We start from the raw sequence: 21,675 nt of genomic DNA, 5'->3' as shown, positions 1-21,675 counted from the left end.
GTGGTAGGCCATTTGTCCCTCATGAGCAAGGCCATGGGTTCAATCCTCAGCACCAAAAACAAATACGTGTACACTTAGCAATGAAAGTTAATTAGTTAGGATATTTAAAGAAGTAAAATTATAGTGGAGTCTGAGACAAAAGTAAAGCCCAATAGAAGAGAACTTGCCATTGCAAGACTGCTAACATGTAGAAAGAAAGTAAAAAGGGAGATCAACTTTGAGGGCTTGTAACAAGGCTCCAGAGGTCAGCCTGATAATATCTTATGTATCACAGAGTTTCATCATGCCACACAAGCCATGTGGCTGTCCTCTGATGCCTGTCACACAGTCTTGCAGCAAAATATTCCTGGGTCAGATCTGCCCTCTGTTAATATTGACCCTGTGCTAGATAGTGGTTAGACATGGGTCATACAAAGATGAAAAAGACAGCGTCTGCATTTCAAAGTAACTTCTGGAAGGGAAACAGGCAGGTAGGCAGCTATAAATTCAGTCAAGGAACACCCAAGAAGAAGCAAAGAATTCTTACTGGGCAAGGGCAGGGAAAGCCTCACGGAGCTGACAAGTGGGTAGGACTGAAGATAATTAGGTAGAGAAATGGCATTGAGCAGAAGAAACAATAAGAACAAAGGTTCAGAGTACAAACTACACCCCCCCACACACACACACCCTGTCATCTGTATCTTGTGTGAAAAGGTGATTCTTTCAAAGTGGTGAGGAAGTTGCTGGGGTGAGTATAGGTGGAGTCAGGAGTCCTGCAATGTGAGTATAGAAAAGCAGGTTGGGAATGGGTGGGAAGAGTCTTGGGTGCCAATTAGCAATTTACTCTGTGTGCAATACGACTGTCTTGAAAATCAGGAAATAAAGTCTTGCAGGAAGATTACTCTGGCATCATGGAATAGGTGGGAGAAGGGAGGAACAATGGGACACCTTGTGGTTCAAGAGGAAGCTATTACAGCAGATTGGATGAGAGGTGATTAGACATGGATTGGCGTCAGACCTTTCAAGGTAAGGCTGATAGAGTCTGATGGCATTGATCCTTCTGGCATGTGGAATCAGGTGTATTAGGAGCATTGTTGGATCCTGGAGTGTGGGGACTTTGCAGCCATATCAGTCAAATTTAGTTTGGTTGCGTTATTTATTATCGCTGTGATTCTGAGCAAAGGATGTAAAAATGAGCACATTGCCACTTTACCTCTAATTTTTAGGATCAAATGTACAATGTATGTGAATCTAATATAATGGGGCACAAATACTGTTAGTACTCTTCAGATGGTGTTGAAGCCTTCCTAAATATGATTCATATGGATCTCTGTAGATAAATAACCCACTCTTCTGTGCCCATCTCCTTTTTTAAAAAATAACAGTGCTATTTACTATTTTTCAAACATGACCTATTCTCAAAATCTTGAAGTCTTTGCTTATGGTGCTTTTCTTGAAATAATTTTCTATCCTTGAGTTCTTTTTGGCACCTAGAAAAGTTATTTCTCCTACTCCAAATAGCACCTCCTCTAAGAATGCATCCTCACTTAATGCAGGTGGGAATTATCTTTCCTTCTGTTAAACTCCCAAAGTACTTTATTGGAATTACTTTAATGGACTTTACAGTATACTGTACATTATCTGACTGTCTTGGATATATTTTTTCTTCTAGGTAGCATCTGGTTAATTTTTCTATGCATTTAATTCAATGTACAGTGTTATAAGTAAATAATAAATTAATATGGTAGACTTGAATTGATAATAAGAGAGCTGTCAGTCAAGTGCTAAGTATAGGGCTGGGAGGAAGATGGTATTTGTCCTTGCTAACCAGAAACTTGTGGAAATACATAGCTGCCAATCTTCATTTTATTTCCCTCAATTCTAATTCCACCTTTGTAACTTATAGTTCCTCTAGAACATCTAATGTCTTTAGACATCATTTTACTAACTGGCTGAGTAGTTTGTATGTGTGACCTGATTTTTTTATCTACAGTCTTCATTTATGTGACTGGCAAAGATAATATATCCATAGAACTTTAGTGCTATCATTGTAAGAAAAATCTACTTTACAAATAAAATCCTGATCTAAGTTAAAAACAGATTATTTAAAAAGTAAGTTAATTGATCTTTCTTTGCAATGTTGTGAATTGAGCCCATGTCCATGCACATATACATAAAGAGACCACAAATGAATTTCATAAAGCTAAGCCATGCATACTTAAGAAATTAAAACTCCAAGCAAAAAAAAACAAAGCCACAGTGTGTCAATTAATCAGATAATTTGATTTTCTTTTATAGACTTTGATTTTCTTAGAGTAGTTTAAGGTTCACAGCAAAATTGAACACAAGGTATGAAAATAGATAATTTAGGACTGGAAAATGTAGTACAGTGGTAGAATGCTTGCACTTTATGTACAGCAGAAGGTAATAGAAGACCAAGCAACAGGAAAAATGAGCTTTCAGTTAAAACTTAAAAAGGAAAAACTGACTTTTGTATAATAGACAAGTAGACGTGGTAAGCTTCTCTTAAATTTTTCTGAAAGGAAACATAACTTTTGAAAAAGAATGTCTCATGCTTTTTTTTCTTTTTTTAATTGTGCTGGGTGAGGGTACACTGTCATATTTACAAAGATTCTTACAATGTATCAAATATGTCATACCTGAATTCACCCCCTCCACTGTCTCATACTTTTAAAATGAACAAAAAACCTCTACATGTAATGGTTCACATGAAAGATATTTAATTTTTTGAACAATACTAAAATAAATTATTGTGCAGTTCAGTAACACAGTGAGTGTATGTGAAGTTAACATTTTAAAAGGCACTTCTTACACCTAAAAAACTAGCTAGCATTTGTTGCCCTTAACGCAGAGAAACTAAAACAGATACCTTAAAAGCAACTGAGGCCAATAGGAGAAGGGGACCAGGAACTAGAGAAAAGGTGAGATCAAAAAGAATTAACCTAGAAGGTAACACACACGCACAGGAAATCAATGTGAGTCAATGCCCTGTATAGCTACCCTTATCTCAACCAGCAAAAACCCTTGTTCCTTCCTATTATTGCTTATACTCTCTCTACAACAAAATTAGAGATAAGGGCAAAATAGTTTCTGCTGGGTATTGAGGGGGTGGGGGGGAGAAGGAGGGGGCGGAGTGGGTAGTAAGGGAGGGGTTGGGGGCAGGGGGGAGAAATGACCCAAGCCTTGTATGCACATATGAATAATAAAAGGAAAAAAAAGGGCACTTCTTGTATAATCACAATAAATAGCATAGACAATTAGACAGTTATTTACCTTGGCACCTCATAAAATTGCCTACTCATTTCACATTTTCTTCTATAGTGTTTTTCAGAAAATTGCTTCATTTTATAACAATTTCAAAGGACCATCATAATATGTACCTATATTGATTAACTTAATTCTATTTACTGATAATTATATCAGTAAGAATCACACTGAAGAGATATTTTTAAATGTTACTCTTCATTTTAACTAACCATTCCTTTGCAAAGTCATGAGAAAGTGTTTTACACAGCCAAATGTAAATGAAGTAGAACCTGTGATATAAACCTCCTTTGAGGAATAAAAGTTGGATAAGCCAGAGGTGTTCTGTTGCTGTTACTCTTTATTCTTTTGTATGTTTTCCATTATTATTTTAAATTGTATGATTGTGTAAAGACTTAGTATTTTTAAGAAAATGAACATGATCTAATCTTTTAAATAAAAATTATAATGTAAAGTTAACTCTACAATAGTATCTAATCAGTTGAGCTGATTAGACTAATTTTCTTATAAAGAAAAACACCCTGTACAATGAAAAATATCCTCACACAAAGATACTATTGTAGAGTTAATGTTGAAATAGTTAGCTGAATAAATGTTCAACAAATTTAGTACCTAATGTTCTTTTATTTTCAAGTTTAAAATAAAATTATTTATAATATATAAAGTATAAAAGTTATGTCACAAATTGAAAAGTTTATTGAATATAAGGAATGAGATTCTATCTTTCTTGATAAATGAAATTTTTTGACATAAACTACAGTACAAACAACACATTCTAACTGCTAATTTTTCACTAAGTACAAATTGTGTGGTTTAGCTTGAATATTCTGATATAACTGTAAAATCCATATTATTTTATGAATAATATGAAAATTATCAGCTATAATTGACAGCTATTCACAAAATGTAAACATTTCCTTTCCTTTATGTGGTTCTGTTAATTGTCCAACTGAAAGTAGCCCATGTATATACCTAATAATTCCCTCTCTAAATCTCTATGTAGTCAGAAGAATAACCATAAAGAGAAGTCAAGATTACATTCTTGATTTGTTTAAAATTGCAAAACAATGTTAAAAAGTCACAAACTGTCCTATGTTCTAAAATTTTAATCAGTTACATTGACATGAGTAATTTCCCAGAGACCTATCGATATTATGTACAATAGTGTGGCATATAGACTCTTTGGTCCAACAAATTTATTGTGCAAATGTGCTAAAATAGAATTTCCCTGAGATGGACTATCTTGCTGGCCCACGAAAATAACTGTGAAGTTGTATTCAGATTTCAGTCTGAACTATAAGCTAATCTGACACCCCCACCCAAAATAAGCATTGATAGGTTTTTTTTTTATCTCAGTTGATATGTGCAGCATTTCTTTTCAGTGGGCTATTTATAAACCTATTAATAAATAATGTAATCAGAAAAACTTGTTTAAAATGAAACTTTCTAGAAATATGCAAAAAGATACACAAAGATACATATGAACAGTCACTTTAGAAGTAATTATGTTATCCCTTTCAGTGCAAAAATTGGGTATTTCTTCTTTCCTTTTAAGGTGTACTAATTATTTCAAAAGTAAAAAATCTTCCCAAATACTCATATTACTCATGTCAGAGATTTCTTTTTACATTGTTAAAGATCAGACAAGCATTAATTAGTTTAGAAGATTTGCTCTTTCATTTATGCAATTAGATGGAGCTCTTAAATTTTTAATTTGGAAGTCATTCACATGAAACAATATTTCATTGAATGGTCTCAGAAATGCTGCTGAGGTAATCTTCAGACTTCATTATAAAATTTGTCCACTCCTGACAAATGTCCTCCATGGAGAATTCTTCACCACCATACTCCAGAGGAAGAATGTTGGGGAAATGCTGAAGTAAGTTTTGTTTGAAATTCATCCCATGCATATGAATCTGAAATAGCCAAAATGTTTTAGAAGGTATCCCTTACGCCTCTCACTATATTAGATGCATTCCCAGTGGAAAAATCAACCTCATTAAATAAGATACACTAATAATTTCAAGGTAGGAAAGTACATCCTTTATTCTTCTGCTTTTGAATCTAAGTTTTGCATATGTTTAAGCTGGCTGCTATGAATCATATAATTTCATTTCTTTCTTAGGTTTGCATTCTGATAATTACCTAAGATTTATAAAAGGATGATAAAATGTATTACTGCTATTAATTTATAGTAAATAGAAGCATACATCTAAGCCCAGAATTAGGTTCATGAGGAATTATTTGTGTGATATAGTCAATGGATATTCTTGGACAGTACAACATTGAGAAATTATGAGGGTTGAAAATCTTAAATTTGGGGGGTTTTAAGCTTTAAAAACTGTGCATACGTTGCCCTAAAGATGAAGCCATAGAAAGCTAACATGCATCTTCCTAAAACAAATAAGTAAATTTTTCCATTGCTAGAGCAAAATGCTCATGAATTCAACAACCATTTAGTAAGCACCTAGATGTGCTAGGATATGAAGACTGATGAATGAAATGAGTAAAACTCAAAATCCCAATCCTGGATTTTGTTCTGAGATGTTTAAAATATTACTAGCTAACTGAGACGAAATTCTATCTTCTCAGGAAAGGGGAAATTAAAAAATTATATAGTATTGCCAAAATCGTGAAAAGGAAAAAAATGATTTTTTGTCCACATTCTCCCTTTTTTATTAGGTCCACTTTATTCTTATTTTTTTTGTTTTTATTTTTCCAGAATATAACCCAAGATAAAAATGTTTATTTTTAAATCTTTAAGAGTTAAACAAAGGCTGGCTAGCTCTTATCAAGTTACACTGAAGAGAAAAATAAATAAATAAAAAGACTGATTTTTCTAAAAATACTGGAATGAAAAGTGCCAACTTTACTAAAGCAGATAATTTAGAGTCATTCTTCTTAAAGACAGAAATACCCCTTGGATAACCTGCAAAGAAACTCTAGGGTCTTAATTTTCTGACCAGATATAAGATGTTATTTTTTTTAAGGTGAAAGAATATAACTTGTAAAATTCCAAATATCCTATTCTAATTCATGTTATCACTATTTGTATTTGATCGGTTTTTGAGATGTAAATTACAAAAGTCTTTAAAAACTATTTTGTGACAATGCAGCACAGTGGCACACAGTTGTAGTCCCAGCTACATTGGAGGCTGAGATAGGAAAATCACTTGAGCCCAGGTAGACCAGGTGGACAATGTAGTGAGGCCCTAAACAAAAGCTCTAAGAATTCTCCTGTACATATTAATGTAGGTGAATGGGTGCTGTCTCTTTTCAACCTTTCAAAAATTCTAAAAGATATTAGAAATTCACCTGAGATAAAATACCATGGGATAGGTTTTTAAAAAATATATCAAAGTGCTTTATTTTAACTAGCATGACATTAAGTCATACACCCCAGAGTGTTGTGATTTTCAGTTACATGTGTAATTAGGAAAATACTTCTTTTCATTTACATACATAATACATTCACATAGAAATCAAAACAAGATAACAATACCTGTGAGATGTCATGCTACCCACTCTATCGTTATCCAGCCTACTTAACCTCATCTATCTCCACTTGGTTCCCTATAGCTAATATGTATATCCTTTTAATGTCATTTTCATGCAACTACAACTATATATATTCTGATTATTTCCTTTATATAGAAAAGGTAGCGTACCATCAATACTATTCTGCCTTTTGTGTATTTTGTTTTACATGTATCCTGCTATGTCATATTCCATTGTGTGGGCGGATCATAGTTGATTAACCAGTCCCCTAATGATGAATGCTTGTTAGTTTTTTGAGTGCAGTTATGTCTGTAGGATAAATTCCCCAAAGTGTTAAATGTGATTGTGGTAACTACTGCCACACTGCCCTCTAGAGGCAATATGACATCTTGTACATCAGTAAAATATGAAAAGCCTAGTTTCCTCACAAATTTAACCAATACACTTGATTTTTCCAAAATTAAAAGTAAATTTTAATTTGTAGGAGTATTTGGCATTTTAGAGAAACATTCAAAATATTGGACCAATGGTGTGTGTTGGTGGGCTGGGGGGGGACGATAATCAAGCAATCCTTAAATGAAAAGGGGTTGGAATGTTTAGTGTAAAGGAACCATGATTTAAATATGTTTTACTTACCCGTGCCTTAATTTTTTCACTCAGGAATGGCTTAATCATGGAAAAGACAGCATGGAAAATTACTGGCTCATTTATCAAATGGATGCCACGAACTTTCAGTGGGAAAGAATCCTTTTGAAAATAAAGAAAAAAATTCTACTAACAGCATAAATAAGAACTGCAATTATATTCCTAAAGATAAGTCTCTTCTTTGTACACTTTCTAAACTTATAGCAGTAACTAAGGTGTGATTTTTTTCAAAATTATTTATTCCATCAACACAAAAGCCCAGCTTATAGTTCATTGTCAGTAGATCGAAAAGATCTTTAAAAAGGTTTTTCTCTATGCCTTAGACAAAGTACTTTAAGAAATAATTTCACACTTTTGTTGGAAAATCCATTCCCAAATCACATGTAAATGTTCTCTTAAGGAAATAGCAACCATTTTGAACATTTATAATTTAACATTTTTTGCCAAAAGAAGGTTGAGAGAATAATCAAATGTTCATAAAGATTGAAAGAATAGACACACACTTTTTAAACTTTAGAAATTGCTATACATCTTTAGCATCAAAGTAATATAGACTTATTTAAGAAGTTTCAAAAGTTGACTTAAAAGTTCATCAGTAGTTTTCTTACCCAAAAGTTGTATTGTTAATATACAGACTTTTTCTTTCAAGGTTTTCTCATACAAAACTCTTTACTTTTTTTTTTTTCATGTCCAGTTTTTAGATATTTGTTATTGGTTTGGGGCTTTTTCTTCTAGGTCTTTTCTATAATTTTATTTTAAATATAATTGCTAATACAATCACTAAACAATTTGCATCTTGTTTTTAACATTATGAATTTTAATATTTCAATAATCCATGCAATGCATATCCCATAATTAAGTGATCATTTTCCTATTTCTGGCAAATAAGTTGTTTCTAATTTTCATTTTATTGTAATAAGAACTCTTTTATTCTATTTTATTTTTAAATTTTGGGGTTTTTTTTTTTGAACTAGCATGCATTAATAATACAAAGGTATTTTATTGTGATAATTCCATCTATGCATACAGTATACTTTGAAGAAGTTCACCCCCTCCATTATATTTTTTTCTACTAAAAGTTAATTTTAGTAACTGTCTTTATGAACAATAGGAGTGGTGGTTATAAACATGACATTTACATTCAGATGACCTAGGCTGTAATCCTTACTTCTCTACTGACACACTCCCTGTGCCTAGGCATTGCTCTCACCTCTCTGACATACTTTATTAGTTTGCAAAATGTGGAAAACAACAGTCAGTTTGACCATTCAGTGAAAATGCATTTGAAATAATTAGCAAAGTACCCAGCACATAGTAAGTTATTATTGCTATTATAATATACAAAGCCCTTAGTATATTTAAGGTTATTCTTTAGCCAGGTTCCCAGAAATAAAATTACTAGGTCAAAGATAATGGCCAAAAAAAATTTTAAAAAAAAACACCTTTTGATTTCTGAAAACAGCCTTATCAATTTATACCTACCAAGACTTATGTGACGTTTTATTGTATCACTGCTATACATACATACATATAGATGTGTATATATATATATATATGAACATAAACACACATATATATGATATATGTACATATATTGCCATACTGTGGTTTGAATTAAGGACCTTGTGCCATTACAAATATTTTTAGCCAATTTTTTTTAATTTTGGAAGAAAATTTTAATGACAAGAAAATAGGATCATATTTATAAATGTATAAATTCAGTGGTTGCTAATTTTGAACATATTTATTTTTTGTAGTTTTTTACATTTTAATAAGTTAATTATACTTCCTATTAGCATATTAAATTATATGTATCATTTCTAACATTTTATTTCCATTTCTAATAAATGTACTAACAAAATTAAAAACTATTATTTGGAGATATTGTGCCTAGCAATTAAATTATAAACTTACTGTTAGTACAGCAGCAATCTTTTTGGCTACAGATGGGGTAATCTGAAAAGCATGAGAAATCTGCCAGCCTTCTAGATCAAATATAGCCTTGACTCCATTCTGCTGAGTTTCTACCTCCTGTACAATAAGCTCCGATGTGATTAGACTTACGCGAAATACGTCATAAGCTGTGAAAACTTTTGGGTCCCAATATGCTAAAAAAAAAAGTATATCATATATTAGCATTGTGTAAAGACTAAGAAAGATTCTTTATGGGCACTAAATCCTTTTAGACTTAAAAGATCAGTATAATTAAAAACATGTGCAAAGGATAATGTATTGAATAATAGGTTACCTGAGATCTAAGAATAGGTGCCTGCTTCTTTCTCCCTCCTCCAATCCCTGGCAAAGAACAGCTTTTTCAGAGCATTGCAGGAAACAGAATGAATACAAGTTGGATTTGATTGCCAAATGAATCCCAAGTTCATGTGCAGGAAAGAGCTGTGCCTAGAGATGAAAATGCCTCTGACTATGCTCTGAGCTCAGAAGTGTTAGAAATGGGAAGAGTAAGGACCTGGATTGTGAGCAGTAGTGAGGGTCCTGTAGTAACTGTTGTAGTTTGCATTTGAAATGTACACCAAAGCCTTGTGTGTTTAAGGTTCCGTCCCCAGTGCAGCAGGGTTCATAAGTGGAGCCCTTGGAAGGTGATTGGATCATAAGGACTCTAAACTCCACAATAGATTAATCCATTCATGGGGTCACAGTTTAATGGGCTATTGGAAGGTAGTGAAAAACTTGGTTCATGGGATCTGGTGAAAGAAATGGTCACTGGAGGCATGCCCTTGAGGGGTACATTTTGTCCCCAAGCTCTTCCTCTCCCTCTTTCTCTTTGCTTCCTGGCTGCTATGAGCTAAGCAGTTTTCTCCCACTGTGCTCTACTTGCCATGATGTTCTGCCATGCCACAGGCCCACAGTGTTGAGGCTGAGTGACCATGGACTGAAACCTCTGGAGCTGTGAACCAAGATAAATCTTTCTTCAAATTGGTTTTCTCAAGCATTTTGTCACAGCAATAGAGCAACCAAAGAGGTTGCAAATGGAAATGTATGGGGAGCAGATAAATAGGTTGATCCCAGTGACAAACAGCACATAGCACAGTCATGTCCCCACAGGCTTGGACAAAAAGTTGGACTTGGAAAGAAAACCTGGGGAAGCACCCAGGTAGCAGTACACATCCAGGAAAAACAAGGAGCATCTGTGCTGAGAGGAGGTACTGACACTCTTGTCCATACTCCTCACCCACCATAACCTGGGACAGGCCATTGGAAGGCAGAAATGATAGTAACAGACTGGCCAACAAAATCTTAAAGCATTTTCTTAAGAGGCAAATCTAAAAAAAATGCATCTATTAAAATGTAATATTACTCATATCAAACTCCATAGACAATGGCAACAAAACTGCAAGGAATAGTTTTTTAAAAAAAGCATGAGACATTAAAAGAAACATAATAGATTTCCTGGGGGTGGGAGGAGGACACTGAAAATTATCAGTATAGGCAGTTATTAAGAAGAATCCATTGAGATCTTGGAAATAAAGAGATAATTCAATTAAAAAATTAATTGATGAGATAAATGATAGAAAAGACAGATTTTGGATAGTGCTTTGGGAGAGCAATTCTCTCAAACATAGCACAAAAGAGCAAGATTTGATACTTTCTCTTCAACAAAATTAGAGATAAGGGCAGAACAGATTCTGCCTGGAAGCGATGGGGGGGGAAGAGGGAGATGACAGAGGACTGGGGGAGAAATGGCCCAAACAATGTATGCACATATGAATAAACAAATTTAAAAAAGAGCAAGATTTGATAAGTATGAATGAAAAGAGACAGATGCAGCTAAATTTAAATTTTTCAACATCCAACTAATAAGCCACTTAGAAGGTAATAACAGAGATCAGGAAACAGAGGAGAGGGTAATAGTAACAGTAGTGAAAATTCTCCCATAGTTGAAAAGGAGATTTAAGTCTTCAGATTGAAGGGTCCATGATTACCTAATAGGTGGCATTAAAAACAAAAATGATTCATAACTAAGTAATGGCCCAAGTTCAAGAAAGGGCAACTGGGAAGGGTAATGGTACCATTTATTGAGATGGAAGAAGAGAAGCGCTTTAGGTAAAAAAAATAAAAATCATGAATATGAACATGGAAACTAGTGACTAAGACATTCAACTGGATATAGCTAGAATAGAGATAGATCTGGACAACCAGGGAGAAAAGCGGGGAGTGAAGGCACAATTCTGGCAATTCTTTGGGTTCATAGGACAATCTAGAATAGAGATTGTCTTAGATCTATGTTTTCTCTGCTATAAAGGAGAAATAAGGCTGGTTGTGGTGACTCACACCTATAATTCCAGCTACTTAGGCGGCAAAGATAGGAGGATTGTGGTCTGACTCCAGATTAGGTAAAAGTGCAAGACCTGAAAAATAAATTAAAGCCAGAAAGGACTGGGGGCATGGCTCATGTGGTAGAGTGCTTGTCTAGAAAGTACAAGACCCTAGTTCTGCCAAAAAAATAATGCAGCATATGAAGTGTAGTCTGAGGCAGATGTTCTAAAGAATTTCATAATGTAAAGTGTGAGTAAAACAAGTGATGACAGCAAAAGAGGCGAAGAAGAGCAGCCAGTCAGGCTAAAGGAAAATATGGCAACTGAGAGGGTGAAAAACAGTAAGATTTGATGAAAAGTTCTCTGGCAATTACATAAGGTCTTTTCAGCATAGGTGGGAATGAAAGCAGATCAGAATGAGTGGAAGAGGAGCTGTGAGAAAGCACGAATGTTGAATATCACTAACTTATAAGATTGGCTTAGAACAGGAGAGGGGAGATGGCTGGGGTAGAACCTAAAGGATTTTGTGGGATTGAGGACAAATTTTTTTTCCTTTGGGATGGCTGAACTTTAACAGATTGAAATGTTACTTTGATAGCATCTATTAGCAAGGAAGAAGATAAAGATCTGGAAAGAGAAAAGATAATCACGAGGACACCTAGGAAGGCAAATGGGATCGCACTTGCTTTCTAAAAAATCTCAAGATTCTTGGTAAGGATTTGAATAATCGATCCAGATCAAAAAATACTACACTAATTCAGATACTCACTGAATGCTACAATGATGAAAACTATGAGCAGAACAAATGAAGCATGCAGGTCAGAAAATAGTTCATGACCTAAATTTCTGAGTCAACCAACTTGTCTGACCTGTGCTATCCATACAGTACTCATTAGTCACAAGTGACTATTCAAGTTTGAATTAAAAATTCAGTTTATTAGTTGCAGTAACCGCATTTCAATTGCTCAATAGCCACATATGCCTGGTGGTTGTTGTACAACAGCTTCATCGTTACAGAAAATTCTAGTGGACAGTGCTGGCTAGACTTTATGTTCCACTAAGGTTAAAAAAAATAAATAAAAATTTAATTCCTGGGCTGGTGGAATGGCTCAAATGGTGGAGTGCCTGCCTAGCAAGCTCTAGGCCCTGAGTTCAAACCCCAGGACCATCACCTGGCAAAACTGACTAAAATGAGGAGAGAAAAAACCCAAATTAGTAGAATCAGGAATGCAAAAGGGGAGATAACAACAAACACCATAAAAGTCCAGAAAATCATCAGAGACTACTTCAAGAACCTATATTCAAATAAATTCAAAAATCTTAAAGAAATGGACAGATTTCTAGATACATATGATCATCCAAAACTGAAGCAAGAGGATATTAACCGCCTGAATAGATCTATAATCAAAATGAAATTGAAGCAGCAATCAAGAGTCTCCCCAAAAAGAAAAGTCCAGAACCTGATGGATTCTCTGCTGAATTATCAGACCTTCAAAGAAGAACTGATACCAACCCTCCTTAAACTGTTCCATGAAGTAGAAAGGGAAAGAAAACTGCCTAACACATTTTATGAAGCCAGTATTACACTTATCCCAAAACCAGGCAAAGACACCTCCAAAAAGGAGAACTATAGGCCAATCTCCTTAATGAACATCAATGCAAAAATCCCCAATAAAATAATGGCAAACCAAATTCAACAACACATCAAAAAGATCATTCACCACAACCAAGTAGGCTTCATCCCAGGAATGCAGGGGTGGTTCAATATATGAAAATCAATAAACGTAATAAACCACATTAACAGAAACAAAGACAAAAACCACTTGATCATCTCAATAGATGCAGAAAAAGCCTTTGATAAGATCCAACACCATTTCATGATAAAAGCTCTAAGAAAACTAGGAGTAGAAGGAAAGTATCTCAACATAATAAAAGCTATATATAACAAACCTAAAGCCAGCATTATACTTAACAGAGAAAAATTAAAACCATTCCCTCTAAAATCAGGAACCAGACAAGGATGCCCACTATCTCCACTCCTATTCAACATAGTACTGGAATTCCTAGCCAGAGCAATTAGGCAAGAAGAAGGAATAAAAGGAATACAAACAGGTAAAGAAACTGTCAAAATATCCCTATTTGCATATGACATGATCCTATCCCTCACATGCGGACATTAGATCAAGGGCAAAAACAACAAGGGGATTGGACTTTGATCACCTGATAAAGCAAGAGCACACAAGGGAGGTATGAGGTAAGACACCTAAAAAACTAGATATCATTTGTTGCCCGCAATGCAGAGAAACTAAAGCAGATACTTTAAAGCAACTGAGGCCAATAGGAGAAGGTGACCAGGAACTTGAGAAAAGGTTAGTTCGAGAAGAATTAACTTAGAAGGTAACACACATGTACAGGAAAGCAATGCAAGTCAACTCCCTGTATAGCTATCCTTATCTCAACTAGCAAAAACCCTTGGTTCTTCCTATTATTGCTTATACTCTCTCTTCAACAAAATTAGAGACAAGGGCAGAATAGTTTCTGCCAGGTAGCGAGGGGTAAGGAGGGGTAAGGGGGGGGAATTAAGGGAGGGGGTGGGAGGAAGGGGGGAGAAATGACCCAAACATTGTATGCACATATGAATAAAATAAAAAATTTTTAAAAATTCCTTCTCTAGCATCTACCTAATATTTGTTGAGTGCCTATATACTAGGTGATGCTCTTATTATAAACTATGTGTGTCTGTATGTATGTGTGCTTATAAAATAAGATTTAATGCTTACAGCAACTTTATGTGATAGGTTATTACACATGAGAAAATAGTTATAGCTTTCCATGCAGCTAAAATATAGTAGAACTGAGGTTCTAACCATGCAACATGCCCCATAATTCTATTCATAAGAACTAAGCCAGTCAAAATTTCACCTTCATCGATAAATTTTACTTTTGCTGTTGTAGGATAGTAATTGGTTTTAAACTCTATCAAATATACTAAATACAAAAACTCCATTTGTTTGTCCCTTGCATCATGCGAGACTAGGGTGAAATGTCTGTCCAACAACCAGAAAACAGGCCCTCCTCAGAACCAAATCTGCTTGATCTTAGACTTCCCATCCTCCAGAACTGTGAGAATTAAATTTCTATTTTTATAAGCCACCCCAGTCTATGACACTTTATTGTAGTCACCTGAACAGATAAGACAGCAACCCACAAGAAACACTAGAAACACCTCAAGATGAAAAATGAGAAGTAATAATAAAAAAAAACAGCAGTTAATGGGGTACAGCATCTGTAGCAATTTTCAGGGTGGTGAGTCCCCTACATCCTCCTCCATCTGAGGGAATGAGCCTCTTGCTCCTCAACTGTGGGTGACATTGAAGTAGTCATTCACTCATTCCACAAATGAGTACCTTCCATGTACCAGGCCCTGTTCTCAGTGCTTGAGATATATCAGTGAATGTTATGAATGTAACAGACAAAATCTTTGACCTCATGGAGCTTAAGTTATTATTGTTCATAATTTTTTTCTTGTATTTTCTAGTAAGTATTTCTTTTTTACTTTTGCCCTCCATTTCTTTTCTCATTTCTTTTTTTTTTATACAGTTGACTATGTGGGAAAATGAAAGTAGGATGTTCACTGGTTTCTGTTAAAGTCTTACAATGGCTAAAATGTTATTATGTTTAGGGAATTTTAAGACCTAAATTAAACTTAAGTTAAACATAAAAGTTTAAATTAAAACCTAAATTATTAAACCTAAATTCATTAAAGCTTTCTATATGAAGCTAAGGAAGAATAGAAGAAAAGAAGAGAGGAGGAGGAGAAGAAAGAGAAGGGTAGAGGGAAGCAAAAGGGGGAAGAAAAGATGTGTACCACTCACCAATTCGGTAAATAAGAACTCTGCTGCCTGTGCAGTCCCTGGATCGCAGAACTCCATGGTAGCCAGCCTTCAAAAGGCCAAGAATACTTCTAGGATTCAGGTCTGCACTTAATTCTGGACATTCTGCTTTCCATTTATAATAGTTTTTTAGCAACTGAAAAATAAAATTAATATCATTCATAGATGGCATAGGTGGTAAGAATCTTGTAAAAGCAGTAGTAAAACCTTGATATTGTATATAAAGCTTCCCATCCATTATCAGAATTTTAATCTGGGGAAACTTTAGAGCTGTTTAAACCAAAGTCCCCTTCATCAAAGTTCTGAAGTTATAAGAGTTAATCATAAATTTAAGGCTGAGTAATTTTCATTTGCCACTTATGTTACATAGTCTCCAAAGACAACTGCCCAAAGTCTTTCCTCCTGGGACATACATTCATTCCTTCCAGCAAGAGGTGAGGTCTGTTTGATTCCCTCCACTTGAATGTGAGCTGAATAGTGACCAACCACGTGGTAAGAAGCCCTGGAGAATGAGAAATTATCCTAGATATCAGGTTCCCATCTGAGGCCACTCAGAGCAGAGAAGAACCATCCCCACTGAGCCCTGCCCAAACTGGAGAACACAAGCAAATAAGAAAGTTGTGATTTAAGCCAATGAGTTTTGGAGAGATTTGTTACTTAGTAAAAGACAACTGAAACAGTACCTTCAGTATTTTCTGAAATAAGGAAGAATACAAATAAATCAAATTAATTAGGAGAACCAAAGGAGCAGTACACCTGGATAATAAATAGACCTCAGCAAACTACGATTAGAAAGAATCCCATTTTTTTCCAAAAAAGAAAACCAGTGTAAATAGCTAAGCAAGATGAAATTATTATACCTTAATTTTCTTCTTTATGACTTTTCAGTCTTCTCAATATGTTTTTGAGTTTTAAAAGATCTATTAGCATTATGGAAGCGGTTCAAATGAAATGAAAAGACATTTTATCTTTGAAAATCATTGGAACAAACATTGCAACTGTGTTTGCAAAAACAGTAATAATCTAGAGGAGAAACTACAAAAATTATAAGTAGAGGGTGAAATTTGGAGCCTTGAAAAATGTCGCTGGCTGGGGGTGTATGAGAGAAGCAGCACCAAGGTATGGGGAAGAGGACAGAGTCATTTGTGTTGCTCTCTCTCTCTCTCTCTCTCTTTCTTTCTCTCTTTCTCCTTCTCGTTATCCCTCCCTCCCTTCTGTCTTTGATTTTGTCTCCTCCTCTTTCTCTCTCTCATCTCTTCACTTAATACACTCTTCTTAACTTAAAAAAATAGACTGTTGCTAAGAATTAAATGCAACAGAGAAGTAAGAAATGAAAAAGCCAGTCAATTTGCCAACAGAGAAATAATTGGTGACCTAAATAGCCATTTTCAAAAGCAGTGAGAACAACAGCCACATTGTAGGTTCTGATATATTCATTGTGTTTTATAAGATGAATTTCTCTTCCTTCTCCTGTCCTAGGAGGCATCAGAGTAAATGTGGATATCATTTTATAATGCTCAGTACTTTTCAATAGTTTTCTCAGACATAAAAGCAGGTCATTGAACTCTGATTCAAGCAAAATGTTGGAAACAGCATATTGGTAACTACATGGAAATGAAGATTTTATTTTCCTTTGGAATGATAAAAGTTGTGGCTTCACTAGAAGGCATCTTTTATTTAAAAAAACATTTTATTAGCATATACTAGTTGTACAGGGGGTTTCATTGTGACATTTACATCTGTGCTTATAACACATCCTAATTAAATTCACCCCTTCCATCATTCTTCCTCATTCCTCTCCCTCCCTTTTCAGAGAGTTTCAACAGATTTCATTGTTCTATTTTCATACACATATACAAAGTACATTGACCATATTCACCCTCCTTCACCCTCTCCACTTACCCTCTCCCCTCCTCCTGATACCCATCTCCAGAAAGAACCTGTTTTACCTAGAAGACATCTTTTAGATAATGGAAGCATGGTGCTCAGCCTATTTATCTTACTGTTAGGCTTCTGAGGAAATAGATGCATGTGTAGAATGAAACAATGGATCAATGCATGAGTAAATCAGTTGGGTCCACACACTTGAAATATTGACTTCTACAAAGACACAAATCACTTTCATGCCTCTGACACTTAATTTCCACAAGAAGGAAAAGTCCCAGCAGCTGTAATGACTAATAGGCAACCTTAGGGCCAGTTAACACATAATAGCATTGAGGTTAGACAAATCTCCACCAACCAAGGTGCAATGACAGTCCCAGTCTAACCATCTTTTTCTCTTTCATTGGCGTATACTAATTTTTACAAATAAGGGATTTCATCATGACATTTCCATGTGCATCTGGTCTAACCATATGAGCTAAAACTTCCCTGCTCGATGTGTGGAAAGAATTAAAGATACATAACCCAGTCCCTAGAAATTCATGACACACAACCCACTTCCCAGGAAAATCCTTCCTTTCTCCCAGGAATGACCACTCCTGTGTCCTTGAGCCCCAGTAAAAACTAAAGATCTTGAGACCTCAGGGCAGCTGTTTATTCCTGAGCTAGCCCATTCTCCCATCTCAAGAGTGTACTTTCACTTTTCTTTGCCTTAATAAACTTGTTCTTGTTAACTCTCCTCTGTGTCTGTCCTTGAATTCTTTCTCTCATAATGCCAGGAAACTTCTGGCCATAACCCAGTGACAACAGGCTCAGAAATTTCATCTGCATGTTAGGAAGCTACAGAGTAAATATTAGTTTGTTACTCCTGATGTTAGGGCACTTGCATAACCATGGAACATAATGAAAATAAAGTTATATTTTTATTTCACTCCTAATTATCAAAGTAAACCTCAACAGATCTAAACCAATGTAAAAAAGAGAAGCCATCCATCTCTAGAGAAAAGTTTGGATGGAAGAACTTACAAAACCTAAAAGTAGGGGCTGATGGTGTATAGCTCAATGGGAGAGCAGATGTGAGCACCTGGATTCAATCCCCATTACCAAAACTCAAACAGACAAATACTCAAATCAATAAAAGAATACTCAAATCAATACAATTAACTATATTTAAAATTTTTAGTTTTTTTGGAAAGAAAATATCATAAATAATATTAAATGAAGGCAACAACGTAGACCAAAGGCCTATTTTCTTTGAAACGGACAGGTATTTTATGAATCAAAATATATAAAAATGAATAAGTTGCAAAAACAAGCAGTTAACCAGTAAAAATTAACATATTTAGATAATACGATTAACCTCACTTGTAACAAAACAAATACATATTATTCTAAAAATGAAAAATAATTTCTCACCCAGCAGGTGGACACACAAATTATATTTAATAACACAGTGTTTGGGTAATAAATATGGAGAAAAAGGCACCATTATGTAATGCACATTTTATCACAGTGATAAAAGTAGGGCAAACTCTCTGGAATATAGTTTGTACTCATCAACACTGAAAAATATGCATCGCACTTCATCCAGCAATTCTGCAGGTTGAATGTATCTAATAAGGATGTATTTCTATTTATACGCAAAGATGAAGCATGAAGACATTCTAGAATGCGTACTCAGTGGAGGAAGAAGCCACAGCGGCCTTGCTTAAGTGTGCCGTCTGTACTGGTGGGCAAACTGTAGGTGTACAAAAATAATAATAACCACTGAATGAAGAAATGAACAGCGTGTGTGGCAGCACTGGCACTGGTAGTAATAATTCCTATGTCTAAAAACAGGTGATTGGTTAGGTAAATTTAATATAATATATCTATCCTTTGGAATACGATGTAGCTGGGCGCCCAGGATTCATGCCTGTAATCCTAGCTACTTGGGAGGATCCTGGCTAGAGGCCAGCCTGGGCAAATAGTTCATGAAATTCCATCTCCAAAATAACCAGGGCACTGGACTGGAGAAGTGGCTCAAGCGGTAGAGTGCCTTCGGGAGCTGGAAACCCTGAATTCAAGCCCCCATCTCACCAAAAAAAAAAAAAAAAAAACTAAACAAAATAACCAGAGCAAAAATGGAGTGAAGGAGTGGTTCAAGCCACAAGGCTCCAAGTGTGAAACCTTGCGTTTAAACCCCAATTCTACCAAAAAAAGGGTATATGTGTACATGCTCAATGAGGTGAACCCCATTATAAGTCAGGTAAGAAAAGAAAATACAGAAAACAAGCATCTGCTTGTGTGAGCATAGACCATGTCTGGGAAAGTAACCAAAAAAGAGATGACAGATATTACCTACATTATTCTTTACCATACTAATTACTTTTTCAATAAAAATTAGTTTAACAAAACTGATACTGAGACACGTTGGAGTTCTGTACAATATTTTCTCTGGAAGAATGGGCCAGATCTGGTCCAATCACTGATCGTTTTTACTCTGCGCCAGGCACTATACTGGACACATTTTGTTCTAACTGTTAAAGATCAAAGTTCAGTCTTTGCAACCAATCACTAAGGTAAGCGTTTTCTCAGCGTTATTTAACAGACAAGGACGCTGAACGCCAAGCGACAAATTCAAAGTCACATCTCTAATTCCTGCCTTTCCATCGTCCCTTCTTTCAACCAGCTGTAACACACTTGGAAAAAGAACGCCCCATCCGTACCCAGTATTCAAATACATTGGACTGCTTTACTGCCTTAACATTTAAGTATTACTATTAATAATACTGTTTTGCCAGGGTATTGCTTCAGATGTTCAGTTTTGCCGGCAATTTCATTTCCCCCACCACGCGCAGAGTTCTCTGACAATTCTGAACTTTCTGCTTCTTTCCTGTTCCATTTCTTCCAGGGAGCCGACAGCATGCCCTCCCTCCCCCGCACACACACACACAGATTTACAGGCTCGGGACTCTTGTCTAGGGCAGGTTCCTGTCTTGCTGTCAGCCGGGAGGTCACTTTCTCGATTGCCCTTGTCCATTGGCCCGAAGACTGGAAGGACACAGCAGGTGACACAGTAGGCGGTAAAGCTCCCTCCTGCACCTGGGGCAGGCTCCGCTCGGAGTGCGTGGAGCACGCTTACCCGCCAGGCCAGGTCCAGGTCGAAATCCCGGGCGCGCAGGAACCGCAGCAGAAAGGCGTCGGTGAAGGGCAGCTCTGCGAGCGGGGCGCCCGCCTCCCGCGCCCGGCGCCGCAGCTCCGCCAGGCCGGGCTGCACCAGCGGCGAGTGATCCGGCAGCGCGTTGAGCTGCTGTCCCGTCGCTGACCCCGGCCGCATCTCTGCCATACCCGCCGAGCCGCCGCGGCTGCCAGGGCGGCGGGGAAAAGCGCCCGGCCCCGCGCCATCTCCGCCCCTCCCCGGTGGCCGCTGGCCAGCTCACACCCACCCCCCGGGACGCCTCGGACTTCGCATGCCCGGCCGTGGGAAGGCCCGAGCTGCCTCTTAAAGGAACCTGCGAGGTGTCCCCCAGGGTGTTAATCACGTAACCCGAGCCTTTTCCCTCTGAGGAAAAGCACTGGTATTCAACGTCAAGAGCATAATGCCGGAAGGTTACTTGAGATATTTAAAAACTCATCTACCTGAGTCCACCTTCATTAAAAAATACATGTACATATACATTTGAATGGATCACACTAACAGGTCAACAGTGATATCTTTGGAGAATGTAATGGTGGCTGATTTTTCTTTAGGTTTCACTGTGTTTTCTTCTAGTTTTCTAAACTCTTCTTAAACATGGTTGTGGACCTATCTTGTATTTTCAGCCCATAGGGCACTATTTGGCATATTGTGGTTCTAAATAAATGCATATAAATTACTAAAAATAAAAAATAAAAACTCATCTACCAGAAGACCTTTTCCCCCTCCCTCCTTCCCCTTGTTCCTTGACTCCTTCCTTCCTAGAACCTTGGAGCTAGGAAGAGCCTGAGAACAATCGATTTAATGGCCTGGTGGCAGATGCTCTAGGAGCCCTCCTCTCTACTGCTTCCATATGGCAGGACTCTCCACCTCCTGTATCACACCAGCTGTTTCTAAAATGTAGTCCACTCAGCCACCTTCAGGAGTCACTACCCCTTCACTTCCTCCCCTCCCCAACCAAGAAAATGCATCTCAGTTTTTGGCACCAGCCTTGTTATTGTCCTATACAAATAAATACCTAAGAATGCAATGCATATTT

The 21,675-nt window shown here is 36.4% G+C and overlaps 1 protein-coding gene and 1 long non-coding RNA gene across 4 annotated transcripts; one reads left to right on the top strand and one right to left on the bottom strand.

Moving 5' to 3' along the window:
- Positions 1 to 714: 714 nt before the first annotated feature.
- On the top strand, positions 715 to 7,559 carry LOC141421664 (uncharacterized). Its single transcript, XR_012446330.1, has 3 exons — positions 715 to 759; positions 856 to 1,005; positions 7,423 to 7,559. It is a non-coding gene; the product is annotated as an uncharacterized lncRNA (long non-coding RNA).
- Ttpa (alpha tocopherol transfer protein) lies at positions 2,248 to 20,815 on the bottom strand. Of its 3 annotated transcripts, XM_074068600.1 has the most exons (6): positions 20,402 to 20,574; positions 15,988 to 16,076; positions 15,557 to 15,710; positions 9,322 to 9,515; positions 7,399 to 7,509; positions 2,248 to 5,180 (listed from the first exon to the last, which is right to left on the bottom strand). In XM_074068600.1, the coding sequence occupies exons 1-6, from the start codon at positions 20,478 to 20,480 to the stop codon at positions 5,007 to 5,009; spliced, it is 801 nt and encodes a 266-aa protein (XP_073924701.1). In that variant the 5' UTR covers positions 20,481 to 20,574; the 3' UTR covers positions 2,248 to 5,006. The 3 variants fall into 3 exon arrangements, with proteins under 3 accessions (XP_073924701.1, XP_020037880.1, XP_073924702.1); XM_020182291.2 differs by lacking the exons at positions 15,988 to 16,076; positions 20,402 to 20,574 and adding an exon at positions 20,583 to 20,801; XM_074068601.1 differs by lacking the exons at positions 7,399 to 7,509; positions 9,322 to 9,515; positions 15,988 to 16,076; positions 20,402 to 20,574 and adding an exon at positions 20,583 to 20,815.
- Between the last annotated feature and the right edge of the window lie 860 nt (positions 20,816 to 21,675).

The sequence above is a fragment of the Castor canadensis genome, chromosome 3, assembly GCF_047511655.1.
Source record: "Castor canadensis chromosome 3, mCasCan1.hap1v2, whole genome shotgun sequence".
NCBI lineage: Eukaryota > Metazoa > Chordata > Mammalia > Rodentia > Castoridae > Castor > Castor canadensis.
Note: the sequence above shows the minus strand (reverse complement) of the source record. Positions and strands in the feature narration are given on the sequence as shown.

Bases quoted from the DNA above. Each gene is read 5' to 3' on its own strand.
- Ttpa (XM_020182291.2), bottom strand. From the start codon at position 20,786: ATGGCAGAGATGCGGCCGGGGTCAGCGACGGGACAGCAGCTCAACGCG. The intron at 15,711-20,582 runs GTAAGCGTGCTC...TTTATTTTTCAG, and splicing joins ACCTGGACCTGGCCTGGCGG to TTGCTAAAAAACTATTATAA. The intron at 7,510-9,321 runs GTAAGTTTATAA...TATTTTCAAAAG, and splicing joins AGATTGCTGCTGTACTAACA to GATTCTTTCCCACTGAAAGT.